Source organism: Hetaerina americana, unplaced genomic scaffold, assembly GCF_022747635.1.
Source record: "Hetaerina americana unplaced genomic scaffold, ioHetAmer1.1.p SCAF_119, whole genome shotgun sequence".
NCBI classification, from domain to species: domain Eukaryota; kingdom Metazoa; phylum Arthropoda; class Insecta; order Odonata; family Calopterygidae; genus Hetaerina; species Hetaerina americana.
The window spans coordinates 672,179-685,029 of NW_027286281.1; the positions used below are offsets into that span (position 1 = coordinate 672,179).

Sequence of the window (12,851 nt, forward strand, 5' to 3'; positions counted from 1 at the left end):
CTGAAACACTCATTGGATCCCCGTGGTCCGGATGGGAGGACGAAGGTTTCGACTTCGTTGGGATGGCACGTCTTTGCTGACTGATGTCGATCCAAGGGGTTGCGGGGGAAAACTCGGGCGGGCGGTGGGGTGCGGCCGCGCCCCCTTATTACCCCCCCCCCCACTGGTACAACCACTTTACCGCTCGTTGGCTGAGGGAATGGGTACAAATAAATGAGTTGACAAATGCGGGGATTTTTGTGACTAGAATTTTTCCTTTTTATATTCAAATATTATCTTACATTTTACTTACAAAAGTACATAAACTTTCGAAGGTCTTTCTCTTAGTCCTATGTGTGCGCCCGTTCGTTGGCGTGGTGCGGCACAGCGACGGCGGCGGTGGAAGGGCAGCCCCGTCCGCCAATGGCACGGGTCCCACGGGGCCACCGCCGCCCGCGGGGGGACTCGCGCCACCAAGCCGCGGGTCGCGTGCTCCCCGACGACCCGGGAGCCGTCGAACTGTTCCTCCTCATGTCTTTAGGCGCCGTACAATGTCCTAGATGACACCGTCCACCGCACGGCGGGGATCCGATGTCGCAGGCAGTCGAGGCGCGGTGTGCGATTCCGGAGGCGCGCGGCGATCAGTCCGTGGCGTTGGGGTTGGTGTACGAGAAGCCATCGAACTGCAACTGGTCCTCGGCGCAGATGCCCTCATGCTTCTTCGTCGGCGTCAATTTGGCCGGCTCACGGGTGAACGCGGCGTCGAAGTACTGGAGGTCCAGGGGGTGCGCCTGCATAGAATATTTGGGGGGGGGTCAGTTTGGTCTGTTGCGTCACCCCGTGGCGGCTACGGACGAGGGTGTGTGGCGGGGGGTGTTAGGACACCATCCGTAATTAAGAAAGAAAAATAAACAACATTTATTTAAGGCAAGCAATGGATTATGTCTATGCGACGAAAATATTTAGATAGTACTGTCGACATCAAAGAGAAAGTTGAGTGGGTCCAATTCCGTAGTCCAAGAACCCGTAAATGTCTAAATTGTTGTTTTTCATATTACTAAACTCTCAATGAGACACCTTTTTGAATATATAGGAGGATGGGCAACAGGTCCTTGTAGAATAAAATGCCCCATTGAGAAAATTTTGTTGCGCGGGGATCATCCGACAGTCTACTACAATGACTTATATTCTGCTCTCACCTGCGAACCGCTGTAAGTTACTCACAGAAACCAATCAGATCAGATATGTCACATTCCGCAACTTCGTCGATTTCCATGAGGGTGATTATCACCCACTGAATGGCCAAAACAGGAAATCGTTTGCTAGGAGATTGACAATTTAGGAGAGAACCACTCCTCCGACATTATTTACTTGGCCAAGTTCATCATGGAAACATATTTACGAGAATGATTTCGAACTAAATTGGCAGCAAATTACACCGAATGGGAAAGAATAAGTAAGGCACATTTTAGGGCGTGAATATGCAAGACTCTATGTGCCTCTACTTTCAGAAAAATTGTATAAAAGTGGCGGTCACAGTCATTACAGGAAATATTTATTTGTATGAACCCAAGAACTAATTGCTATCATCATTTAATGGCGATCTAAAGGCATGTATTTGAGTAAAAATCCGTGGCGAATGAAATAATCTAGAATCCTCTTGAATAGAATGGTTTGAGGCGTCACATTGTGGAAGTGATTATTACCGGAAGAGAAATACTTAGTTATTCTACATATTCCACCTAGTCATCATCAGGTTTGTAAGTCGAAACCTTGGTCGTGTTTAATAAAATATATGTGGAATAACTAAGTATTTCTTTTCCGATATGAATCCTCTTTCCCGACTATTTGCGAAAATTTGCTCTTCCTAGAATAAACTCGACGCACTGAATCCGTAAATGATCACTTTTCCAACATTAAACGACCAAATAGAGGATCATTTAGTATTCTTATGAGTTAAAAAAATAACTGCTTTACAAACATTTCTTACATATATTGGTAAAATTTGAAATGTTCAGTGTGAATCGTTCGAGGAGCAAGAAAATATAAACTTGCTTTTAAAAGTTCATCAGTCATTAGGACAGTGGTCGGTTACGAACTGAGCACTCAGGTTAGTTATAGAGTGAGAAACTGCTTACTTCGCGGCATCATTGCGCTCACCTATTACCAATGCTTATTTAAACGTGTAGAGTGCCGTAGGAATACGTATTAATCAATATGTTTATGATAACAAGGACGAAGACTACTTCAATTTTCCACCAAATAAAAATGTCTTCACATCCAGTTTCGATGCACTTAATCAGTGAAGCTCTCAATGTACAAGTCCAATATATAAATATACATATACATATATATATATATACATATATATATATACATATATATATATAAACACAGATGTAGATTTTTAAACCATAGAGACACAAAGAAAGGACACTCACAATATGCTGTTTTGACGTTTCGACGGCTCGGCCGTCGTATATATATACATATATATATATATATATATATATATATATATATATATATATATATATATATATATATATATATATATGATTTCGTCGAAGTAACGAGGAAGTGCTGAATAAAAAAACTTGGACTGTGGCAATATAAGAACACATAAAAAGAACACTTACACGTTATTTCTTAAAAATTTCGACGGAATTTAGCTCCGTATTCCTCGGAAGAAACTGAAGTACGAGTTAACAGTAGACGGAGCTAAATTCCGTCGAAATTATTAACAAATAACGTGCGAGTGTTGTTTTATTTATATTAAATGTAGGAGGTGGGGAAACCAAGGTCTCTCCACGTGCTGAGAGGGGTTAGGCAAGTGGGAAAAAGCGAAGCTCTAGGGATGGGAGGAAAAAGCGGGTAAAAGTGGGGGTGGAGGGTTTCTGGAGGAAGAGGGAAAGACGAAGGAATAGGAAGACCAAAGTCGGTTGCGATGAAATGGTCTTTTCTCCTTATTCCCGTATTCCATCGTCCCTTCTCCCCACGGTGTGCGGGGGAGAAGTGGTGGCGGTGTCCTGTGGTGTCGCGCGTGGGGTCCGTTGGCCGATCGGCCTCTTGCAGTTGCAGTTAGTGGGAGGCCTGTGTCTTCCTGCTTCGGGTCGGGACTAGGGCGAATGGCCGGCCCCGAGGTAGGGTCAGTCCGTGTGAGGGGGGGATGGAAGGGGGAAGAAAGGTTCGTCCTCCATTGGGGTAAATCGCGGTCGTTCAACACTTAGTTTTGTTATGCTATGCTTTGGTTTACGATGGGGTGAGGTAGGAATATGGATGGGGTGGATCTAGGTTCCTCGTGGCGACGGGTGAGAGAGAGCTTAATTGAATGTTGTTACAAGTAAAGGGGAGTGAGACTGAAATGAATTTTCATTTAACAACAGGTCGTTTTGGATCTTCTGTTGAAATATTTCTAATTGTTCTAGGGCGTCTATCGGTTTCAATGATGTGTTTCGCGACCATTTAAGATTCCTCTCCTTTCTGTAGGCTATTTCGGTGCTCGTTTTCTCTTGTTTTGTAGTCTCTGCATGTTTGGCCTATGTATTTAGCGGGGCAGGAGTTACACGTCACTTCATGTACTCCACTTTTCCCGATTCTATCCACTTTGTGTTTTGGATTGCTCGATAGTTTGGATGGGTTTAAAGGGGTCTAAAAGGAAACTCTGTTTTTCGTTGGGGAACCTATTGTGGTTTTTTATTCAACAGGTGGCCGATGGACAGGGATCCTGAACCAGCGTTGTGAGTTTCGGGTGGAGGGAGATATTTCCTGGGTTAAAGAAGTTATCCTCTGTAATCCTTTGGTTTTCCTCTTCTTGTGTAATGGGGTGTCTAATAGGTTTATACTGTATCCATTGTTAGTGGCTGTGGTTTTAATGGTTTTTAGGTCTTTTTCGCCGTGGGATTTTTTAAGTTGGATGTTGAGGAGTCCGTGCGGTATCGAGCGGAAGCTGGCTAGTTTGCGTGCGATAGGGTGCGGGGAGCCATGTGGTATGATTTGGTCCGTGGATGTCAATTGAGAATTGCTGTGTTGAGCCCTCACTTCTGATGATTAGATCTAGGGAGTCAATCGAGTTATTCTTTTCTGGTTCCATAGTAAATATTGTGATTTTGTATGCCGAGCTTAAGGAACCAATGGGCATCTAGACATATTCGTTTAATTTTGAGTTCCTGTTTCCATTATTAAAAAAGTTATCACTCACGCCATTACTGGAATATTGGGGGAAGATCTTAAACGAATGTTCTTTAGTTGTAGGATTATGAGATGTATGAAACATTTCACTGGGTACCTCCCCCCCCCCGCCCCTCACGCAGGTTAAAGGAACTGCACGTAGGACGCATGTGCCTTTGTGCGTGGATGGGTCTGTGACTTCTCATGCCCGTAAAACGAGTACAGGTTTGCTTACGGTTGCATTTGATTTTACATGAGGATGGCCGGTTTTTTTTTTATTTCAAGGTTCTCTCTGCAGATGAAACTTGGTAACATTATCTTGATCCTTATATTAGTATACCATGCATCGTATGTTACATATCATAGCATATTATGTTATCCATATTATTATATACGTAGTACGAGCGTAGTTTATTTAATTGCATGTGTGTGGGTTATAAGGGTTTTTTCATGAATGCATACCATGTTTTGTTTATGGATTGTGTAAACTTGTGGCTTTTGTATGTGTTTTTTTCTTTTTCTTATTATGGGTGTTGACCTAGCACCCCCCGCCACACGCCCTTCGGCAGCTTGCGGGGTATTAAGTCGATTTAGATTGAAGAGCCCTCGTGATTATCTATTCACGTGTACATGAATAGTATCTTCTATAATTGATTAAAATTGAACGTCCATTATAGTTCTCCACGCCGTCGTCGCCCCGTCATTTTCATTGGACATGGGTGGACACCAACGCTGTTATCTCAAACTTCACCCAGCATAACTTAATTTAGAAAGTCTTGGATGGCCACGGTGTGGAGCATTGATTTATTTAGTCGACCCCGTGCATCAAAGGCGCATTATTTCCGTAATCACGCCCAGCGTCGTCACTCCCCTCCCTCCCGCTACTTCCCACCAACGCGACCCCCTCTCAGAAAATGGGGCTCGCACCTGCCCCACCCCCCCACATCCCCTCCTCCGCCGCCCCCTCCCCCTCCGCCGCCCGCCTACCTTTTCTGCCCCCCTGCACCTCTTCTCCGCCCCACCCCACGCTGCCCACCCATACCACTCGATTACTCACGCTCAATATCCCTCCCGGCCTGGTTTCATATTTCCACCACCGCTGTCACACAAATGCTTCTATATTATTTTTTTCCCCAAACATTGGAGCATGTCCGTTTCTTGCTACTGATCGGAGGCTCACGAGGAACGATGCGGGTGAACTTTCAGATCGGACATAATTGTGTCCTTGCTCACCAAGAGCGTGGTCCTCGGTCGCACGGAAATGGACATGTCGCCGCAGTGGCGTCGCACCCTGCTTCTCACGACCTCTCCCTCGAGGACGGCAACGTCTGACCGGCTGTTAAAGGGTGCGTGACGCTCATGCTGTGAAAAGGAATCGCCGCCCTAATGCGGTGTTTCTTTGCGAGAAAGTGTTTACACCTGTGTATCCCTTCGGCAGTTCAAATGTTTGAAATCCTGAGCACATGCTTTCGTCGGTTAGACTCCATTTTACGGGCGGAAACGCGGTTTGCGGTGACAGATGCACATCACGAATGGTATCTGTGGATGATGCCGTGCCAATGGAAAATGCCGTTCCCTGAAACACTCCGTTTTGCTCGTCTGGATTGCTGCAACAGTTACTATTGTTGCCACGGATGCGACTGGGAGAAACTGCGGGTTGCCGCTTCAATGAAGGTTTAATCGAATGTCAAAGCAGATCTAATTCCATCGCGGAAACGAAAGAAAAGAATTAATGGAAGATATTATAGATTGTCATCAATTTTATTTTATTTTTTAACATTCTGGCCAAATTAAATATATTTTTAACACTCGCTATACTGTATTTCCTGAAAAATGCCATCTTGCTAATCTAGAATGCTATAGAAGTGGGCATTGTTACCGTTGTTACAAATGAGAGGTTCCGTGACCAAATCAACATACGAGGGCTTGCCAGGAAAGAACTAACGTTTCGACCTAGCATGGCGGTGGCTGGGGCCAGAGCCATCATCTTGGCGTCCAAGCGTCCCTACACTCAGTCCACGCATTCTCCTGTGGTGATGTGCAATATGTGTTTCTTCTACTTGGCTCACTGCGAACTGTTAAATCGTGCGCTGGAATCAAAAACCGCGCGAGTTGCGAAGTGCAATCTGTGATTAGGTTTTTACCAGCAAAGAACCACATACCAATTTAAGTTCAGCGGCAACTTTGTTAAGTGTACGGAGATGGAATAATGAGTGGAGGCGGAGTGAGGCAGTCGTGAATTCAGTTTCAAAATAGCCACAACACCAATGTTCACGCCGAGGACCGCAGTGACAGATGAACTGGCGGTGAAAATCAACGAAAGAATTCGTAAAAATTGACGATTAACGATTACGAATCTCTCGCTGGACGTGGCTTGCAACACGGCGCTTCGACAGTAATCACATGCTGGTGTAAAAAATTGGTTACAAGGCGGCAAATTTCTTCGGAGACGGAATTGAAAAGCTTGTATATCGTTATGATTAACGTCTCAATTTGAATAGCGACTATATAGAAAAATAGTTTAATAATGTTAATTTCAAATGTTTATAATAAAACTTTGCTTTATCTCTTGGTTCATATTTTATTTCAAAACGAAAATTACTTTCTGGACGGCCATCGCTGAAAACTCGTGGAATATTCTATTTAATCGCACATTTTAACAGTTCGCAGTGAGCAAAGTTGAAGAACCATATTCTGCACACCACCACAGGTAGGGTGCGTGGACTGAGTGCAGGGACGTTTAGACACCATGACGGTGGCTCTAGCCGTATTCACCGCGACGCTAGGCCGAAACGTAGGTTACTTTCTTGACGGCCCCCGTAGGTTTTATTTAAGGGAAACGGCCCTAGTGTCATGACGGAAACGAAGAAAACAAGTTTCATGACAAATTTCCACATCCTCTGCTATATTAAGGTGAGGGTCAGAAATACCGTCAGTTCATCTGCTTCGTGATCGTGACTCCAGAGTGAGAGGGCCGGGTTCGCAATTTTTAGGCTCTGCTCGTAGTGCACCTATAATTTACCATATCGCGTTTTTTTCTGCGGTGGTTTATGTCATGTACCGCCAAGAGAAACCATTATATTGTATCTCAATGAAACACTCGAATTTTATACCCCACATCTCCGCAGAAGAATTAGTTTTCTTGAAGGATACCGACCAACCTCTGGGATGACCTTGACCGTTTGCTGCTCCCGCGTGGAATTTGTTTAGGGGGAGCGGGAGACAGGCAGCTGAGGCGATTTGCGCCATCACGGGGGTAGGTGGGGTCATTTGGGTGAGATAGGGCTATCGTGGAATGGTGGGAATGTGCTGAATTGAAACCTGACGTCAACATTATCCTGCTCTGAATAGCGAAAGACGCCAAGTTAGGGTTTTCAGGAAATGGGCGAAGAATGGCGTCGAGAAACCAGGCGCCGGCTTTGCCAGCATTTGATAGCGTATGAATTGTTAAGGTCTAACATGTATCGTCCCAACGTGATTTCCACGTAGCACCCCGAAGTAGGGATCAGGATACCACAGCAAAATTCATCCACCCCCGGGAATCGAACCCAGGCTCTCGGGGTGGTAAGCCAATGTAGTAGCCACCGTATCAACGCGATCCCCTCGCGATCCATAGTATCCTGCACCTCATAATTAAAAGAGTGGTCTTGTTTGCCAAGTTTCGTAAATTTATCAGGTTTATCAACAGTGAATTGATTCACGCCTCTTGTGTGAATGAGTAAATGTATTTGATGAATTGAGTACTTGATTGCGATTGACGACTGAGTGCTTCCGTATTAATTGGACTCAGGTCTTCAGCTGTTCTGGAAAAGCGATTTCAGTTGTGCAATTACTGTCACGTGCACTGCGGAACAGTGCCATTGAACTCAACCACACCAACTGTCTGACATTATCAGGAGCATGAAATGCGCGTGGAACAATACTGTATTGTGACCAATGCTATTGTCCGAGAGAACTACTCGGAAACTGAACAAGATAGAAAAGCTTACTTTTATGGGTTCGGCGAAGGAGGAAGTCCTCGGCGGTGCTGCTGAAAACCTCCACCGGCACGCACCAAGACCAGTTGGTGGCAAATGCGTGCAGGGAATGGTGCGTGCGCACGTGTGCGGGCAGGCAGGTTCTGCGCGAGATTTTGTGCCGTGGTGTCCAAAGAAAATGAAATCCAACGATTTCCACCAAGAGATTAAAACTTCAGATATAATAATTAAAGTTTTAATTTTGTACATTCTATGTTATAATGTTTTTATTTTTTTTGACAAAGTCTATTGTTTTACTATTAAATTGTGTATTAACAAAATGTTTTTCATGTCCCCAATCCATAACTGCGGGTTCTCCTTGGCGTTCTCACCCTCCCCCCCTTCCATCGGGTGGTCATTAGCTCCTCGTGAGAAGGGCCCTCGGATTCGACTCGTGGGGTCAGCCGTTCTCACGGCACGCCAACCGCATTTGGACACCCATCCCCTCTCCCGCCCAATCCACTAGCTGCGGAAACATCCCCCCAGAATGCGGCGCGCGACATCATCATCGAAGTCGATTATGGCGTCAACGTGAAAATCATCAACAGCTGCGTAGAGTGCAGATCGAGGGAAATAGCGGTATAACTCTCTGGGGATTTCTTTTGAGCCGGGGTTCCCCGAGGGTCCGCCTTAAATCGCTGGTGCAAGAGGTTGCGGTCAATCTTTTACGAAGGCAATTCTATCGATTTCTTCGTTGGGGCGCACGGAGGCGTGGGTGTCCGCGGCGAAGAGGAGGCGCGCGCGGGTCGGGGGAGGGCGTGTTTGCCCGCAACAAGCGCGGGGTCAGTCAAAAGGTGTGGCCCAGGGGGTCGGGGGGCGGGTGCTTTGGGTGCGAGAGCGGGGAAGCGAGCGAATGCACCGACGACGCCGGCGACTTGATCGATCCCGAGAGATTTGAGCGCTGTACGTTTTAACCTTCACGTGTGCCTCAATTCAATCTTAACCTTCTATAACGCACTGATTACGGTTATCTAATGAACGCAAAAACTACAGGCAGCCTTAGAGTCACAGCCGATGAATTAAATAACGGGTTTTACCCGTAAAAACTCGTGCTAAGAGATATGAAATGTATGATACAGTCGGCACGAGTAGGATAAACATTTGATCGGACGAGCACAGCCCACTCTTTCCTCACCATTTGTTTCAATTTTGATTAATGTTCAGTGAATTGCTTTGAATATTTCTAAACTCGCAAACAATTGACTTACGTATTCATGTTTCCTGGATTTTTTTCTTTTAATCTGCTTCATGTTGGGTGAAAGCGCTGAGCGTTATCCTCGCCGAATTCATTACGGTTGGCGTGCATGAACGTATCGCACATTGTAAAGTGGAATAAATGCTCTCCAAGAGATTTTCAAAGCATATGAACTTGGAACTGGATGGCAAAATGATTAGTTATGAAGGAATATCATTCATAAATAGGGAAACTACTGAGATCATTCCGAAGGAAATTCGAGTAAGGAAACTTTGAGAAAAATACATGGATTGTGTGCGCTCCCAAGGATATAAGCCGAGTTATTGAGATTAAAATTACAGTCGGAATTAGAATTTAGAAGTAACAATCCAGTCTTCAACCGTCATGAATGAATTTTCATTGAGTTTCAAAAACTTCTCGGACACCGAAAGCAATAGTTTCTTTGATTCTGAGACGGAAACGCGTAGAATTTCGGGGAGACACTTTGTTAATCTGCCGACGTCCTCTGGTTGACCATAACATTTGTGAATGGTCATTGGCGAGTGAAATTTCGGGTCTAGAATTCCATTGGTATAACTTCCGCCAGAAACCAAAGCATAGACTGAGTTCAAATGTCATTTCAGTTACCTCTTTTCTTCCGGGATCTTTAACGGTGAGCAAAAGCTGGCACAATCGGCAAACAGAACTTTTGTTTTAAAAGTAAGGTAGGTGTTTCAAGATATCCATTTATTGAAGTCAATTTCCCTCACAAAAATTGACTTAAGGTTTGAACGCATGAGTATGCGGCGTTCCCGTTACGAACGCGTAACGAGATGAAAGGCTTTACGCTGGTAACTTCCTCACTTGCAACATCTTATCATGGTAATCCAACGGTTTTTGTGGCATGGAATTCATCATCAAAATTCCATGAATTCCTGTCGCTTGAAAATATCTACGAATGATATTCTTGGTGTGTTATTAATTCCTCCATGAACAATTAAAATTTTGAGCGATATGATTCATGCATTCATACGAAGAGAACGACCGCGTCTCTGGTCAAATGGTGACTGGTTACTTCACCACGATAACGCGCCAGCGCATTCATCGAACCTTACGCCGCAACTTTTGGCGAAACACAAGATTGTACAGCTTCGTCAGCCTCCAACAAAGCTCCCTGCGACTTTTGTATACTCCCGAAATTGAAAATGGCGCTCAAAGGAAATCGGTTCTCCGACATTGAGCGACGCGACGCGCGAGCTGAAGGCCATTCCAAAATCTGTGTTCGAAGACTGATATATAGTAAGATGAGGAAGCACCTCTGGAAGCGTGAGTTTCAATCAAATGGGGACTACTTCGAAGGATGCCACGGCCCGGATGACGAAGATTAGCACCAATGCGGAGATATGAACGCAGGTCGGATATTTTTCGGACAGACCTCGTATGTTCATTGCTAAATATAAATAAAATAATTTTGATAACAGTGATATTCAACTCGAAAATATTAAATGAATATGTGCGTTCGAAGTGGATGCAGTGCAAACAAGAGGAAGCCAAAAATAATAAAAGGTTTCCCTTTTGTGTCCGATCAATTGGCGTCAAGCAGGCCCTCTGCGCCCTCGCGGGACTCTAGAAACGAAGGCCGACTCCGAGCACTTTCCCACATTGCATGTCCCCCTCCCTCCCCCTGGCTGCGCCTCACCCATCCACCCACCCACCCCCATCGCTTCCCCCGATTTCACTTTCCGCGAGGTACAACTGTTGTTTCCAACTGTGATTGTGCGCGGGAAAATCAATTCCTTGTTTCGGCGTATTCGGCCCCCCATTTCCCCAGCATTCTCCTTTGGGTGTGCCCCGTTTATGGCAAGCGTGGCTGGAATCATTCCCTCGGGGCCCACCTCAATGATTTCTCTCCATCGAATAATTCGAGTGTTGCTTGTAATCTTAATTCTACTTTTGGCTATTTTTGAACAATGTGACGTTTTCGGTGCTTTCTGAACAACCAATATATTCAACAGATTCAGGCGAGATGTAGTGGAAGTTCGTCATTATGTGGAAACCAAAACGAACACTTTTCCACAGTTCTATTTGTTACGTGCAACGCGTTTCAGTTCATCGAACCGTCTTCAGGTACAAGAAGGTCACCAAAAAGATCATCTTCAGGTCTTGCACCTGAAGATGGTTCGATGAACTGAAACGCATTGTACGTTACAAATGAATCTGTGGAAAAGTGCAAATTTTGTTTTTCTCTTAATTCTGTGCAGAATGGACGGCTCTCTTCTGTATCTACATATATTTTAATTTCGAGAGTCCGCCCTCTGTTCCTTCTTTGCTCAGGGTCATGAAATATCCAACGTGTGTTCGCCGCGAGTGTTGGCCAACGTGATATATGACTTGTCACCGACACGTTCAATAGTACGAGCCCCCAAGGTTTGTTCGGTGAATCACAGTTTCTTTAACGAATTGCAACTAAAATATATTAAAGATGAAATTTTTTTACGTGCACATGAGTTCAACTAATTTGGAAAATTTTTATTTCAATTTGCTCAAATTTAATATTGGGTTGTGGGATCGCATGCTTAATCATATACTAGGCAATCAAGGTAAAAGAAGAAATTATTTACGGAGAAATTGAGGTTTGTCAGTCAGTTACTCAACCGTTCTCATTGATGGTGACAAGCAGAATCGTTAAAAACATCTAAATTCTCAAAAGAGGAATCTGAATTATGTGGTGGTTCACACAAGCTCGCCGCAATTACATACTCAATGTGCAAGTTAACCGTATTAGTGCTGCAATGATTCGTCGCGTGAATTTGATACAACGTACATGCATGTATTTCCTTGAAACCTTGTTTGCATATACTTAATAAGGGGTTTATAGCATCTGACGTGAGAGCCCAGAGCAGTTTTTTCAAGTGGAGAAAACTGCGTTGACTCAAATACCCTTTGACGGAGGAAAGGTCCGAAGATAGGCGTGGTCGGTCGGTGAGTTTCAAAGTCGCCACTCGCGCCGGTCCGAGTATGTCTGGTGGCCGAAACAAGAAAGTATCAATTTACCAAGATAATTTATGGTGTCGTCAGTACAGCGTAGCATTCGTCATCAGCAGAAATCACCCGGAAAAACTAAATAAATATTGGAAAAAATTGTCATTCCATTTAAGTCTGTTAACTTACAATTATATCATTATTACTGTATTCACTAATTGATTGAGTGAATTGAGTGAGGTGTGTGTCAATCTATGGAAACTTAATAGTGGGCTTACGAGGGAGATTAATACAGATTTGTAATACTTGCCTCACCAACGCACCTTCACTAATCCTCCGAATTTTAGTAGCGTTCAAAATAATCCCCACTGAATACAATGCTCTTTTGACAACTTTTTTCTGTCTTCTAGATGTGCTGCAAACTACGCAAATTTTTTGAGAGGTCCTTCAAAATTGCCTCAGAAGCTTCACCATCCCTTCCGACGATTGGAAATACTTTCCGTGGAAATGTTTTCTCACATTATGGATCA

General features: G+C 44.4%; 1 protein-coding gene across 1 annotated transcript in view; it reads right to left on the reverse strand.

Moving 5' to 3' along the window:
- Nucleotides 1-253: 253 nt before the first annotated feature.
- LOC139685618 (uncharacterized) overlaps nt 254-12,851 on the reverse strand; it is a 144,657-nt gene continuing 132,059 nt past the window's right edge. The window contains exon 8 of the mRNA XM_071582555.1: nt 254-770. Coding sequence (XP_071438656.1) covers nt 621-770 — 150 coding nt within the window. The 3' untranslated portion in view covers nt 254-620. The remainder of the gene's footprint in view (nt 771-12,851) is intronic.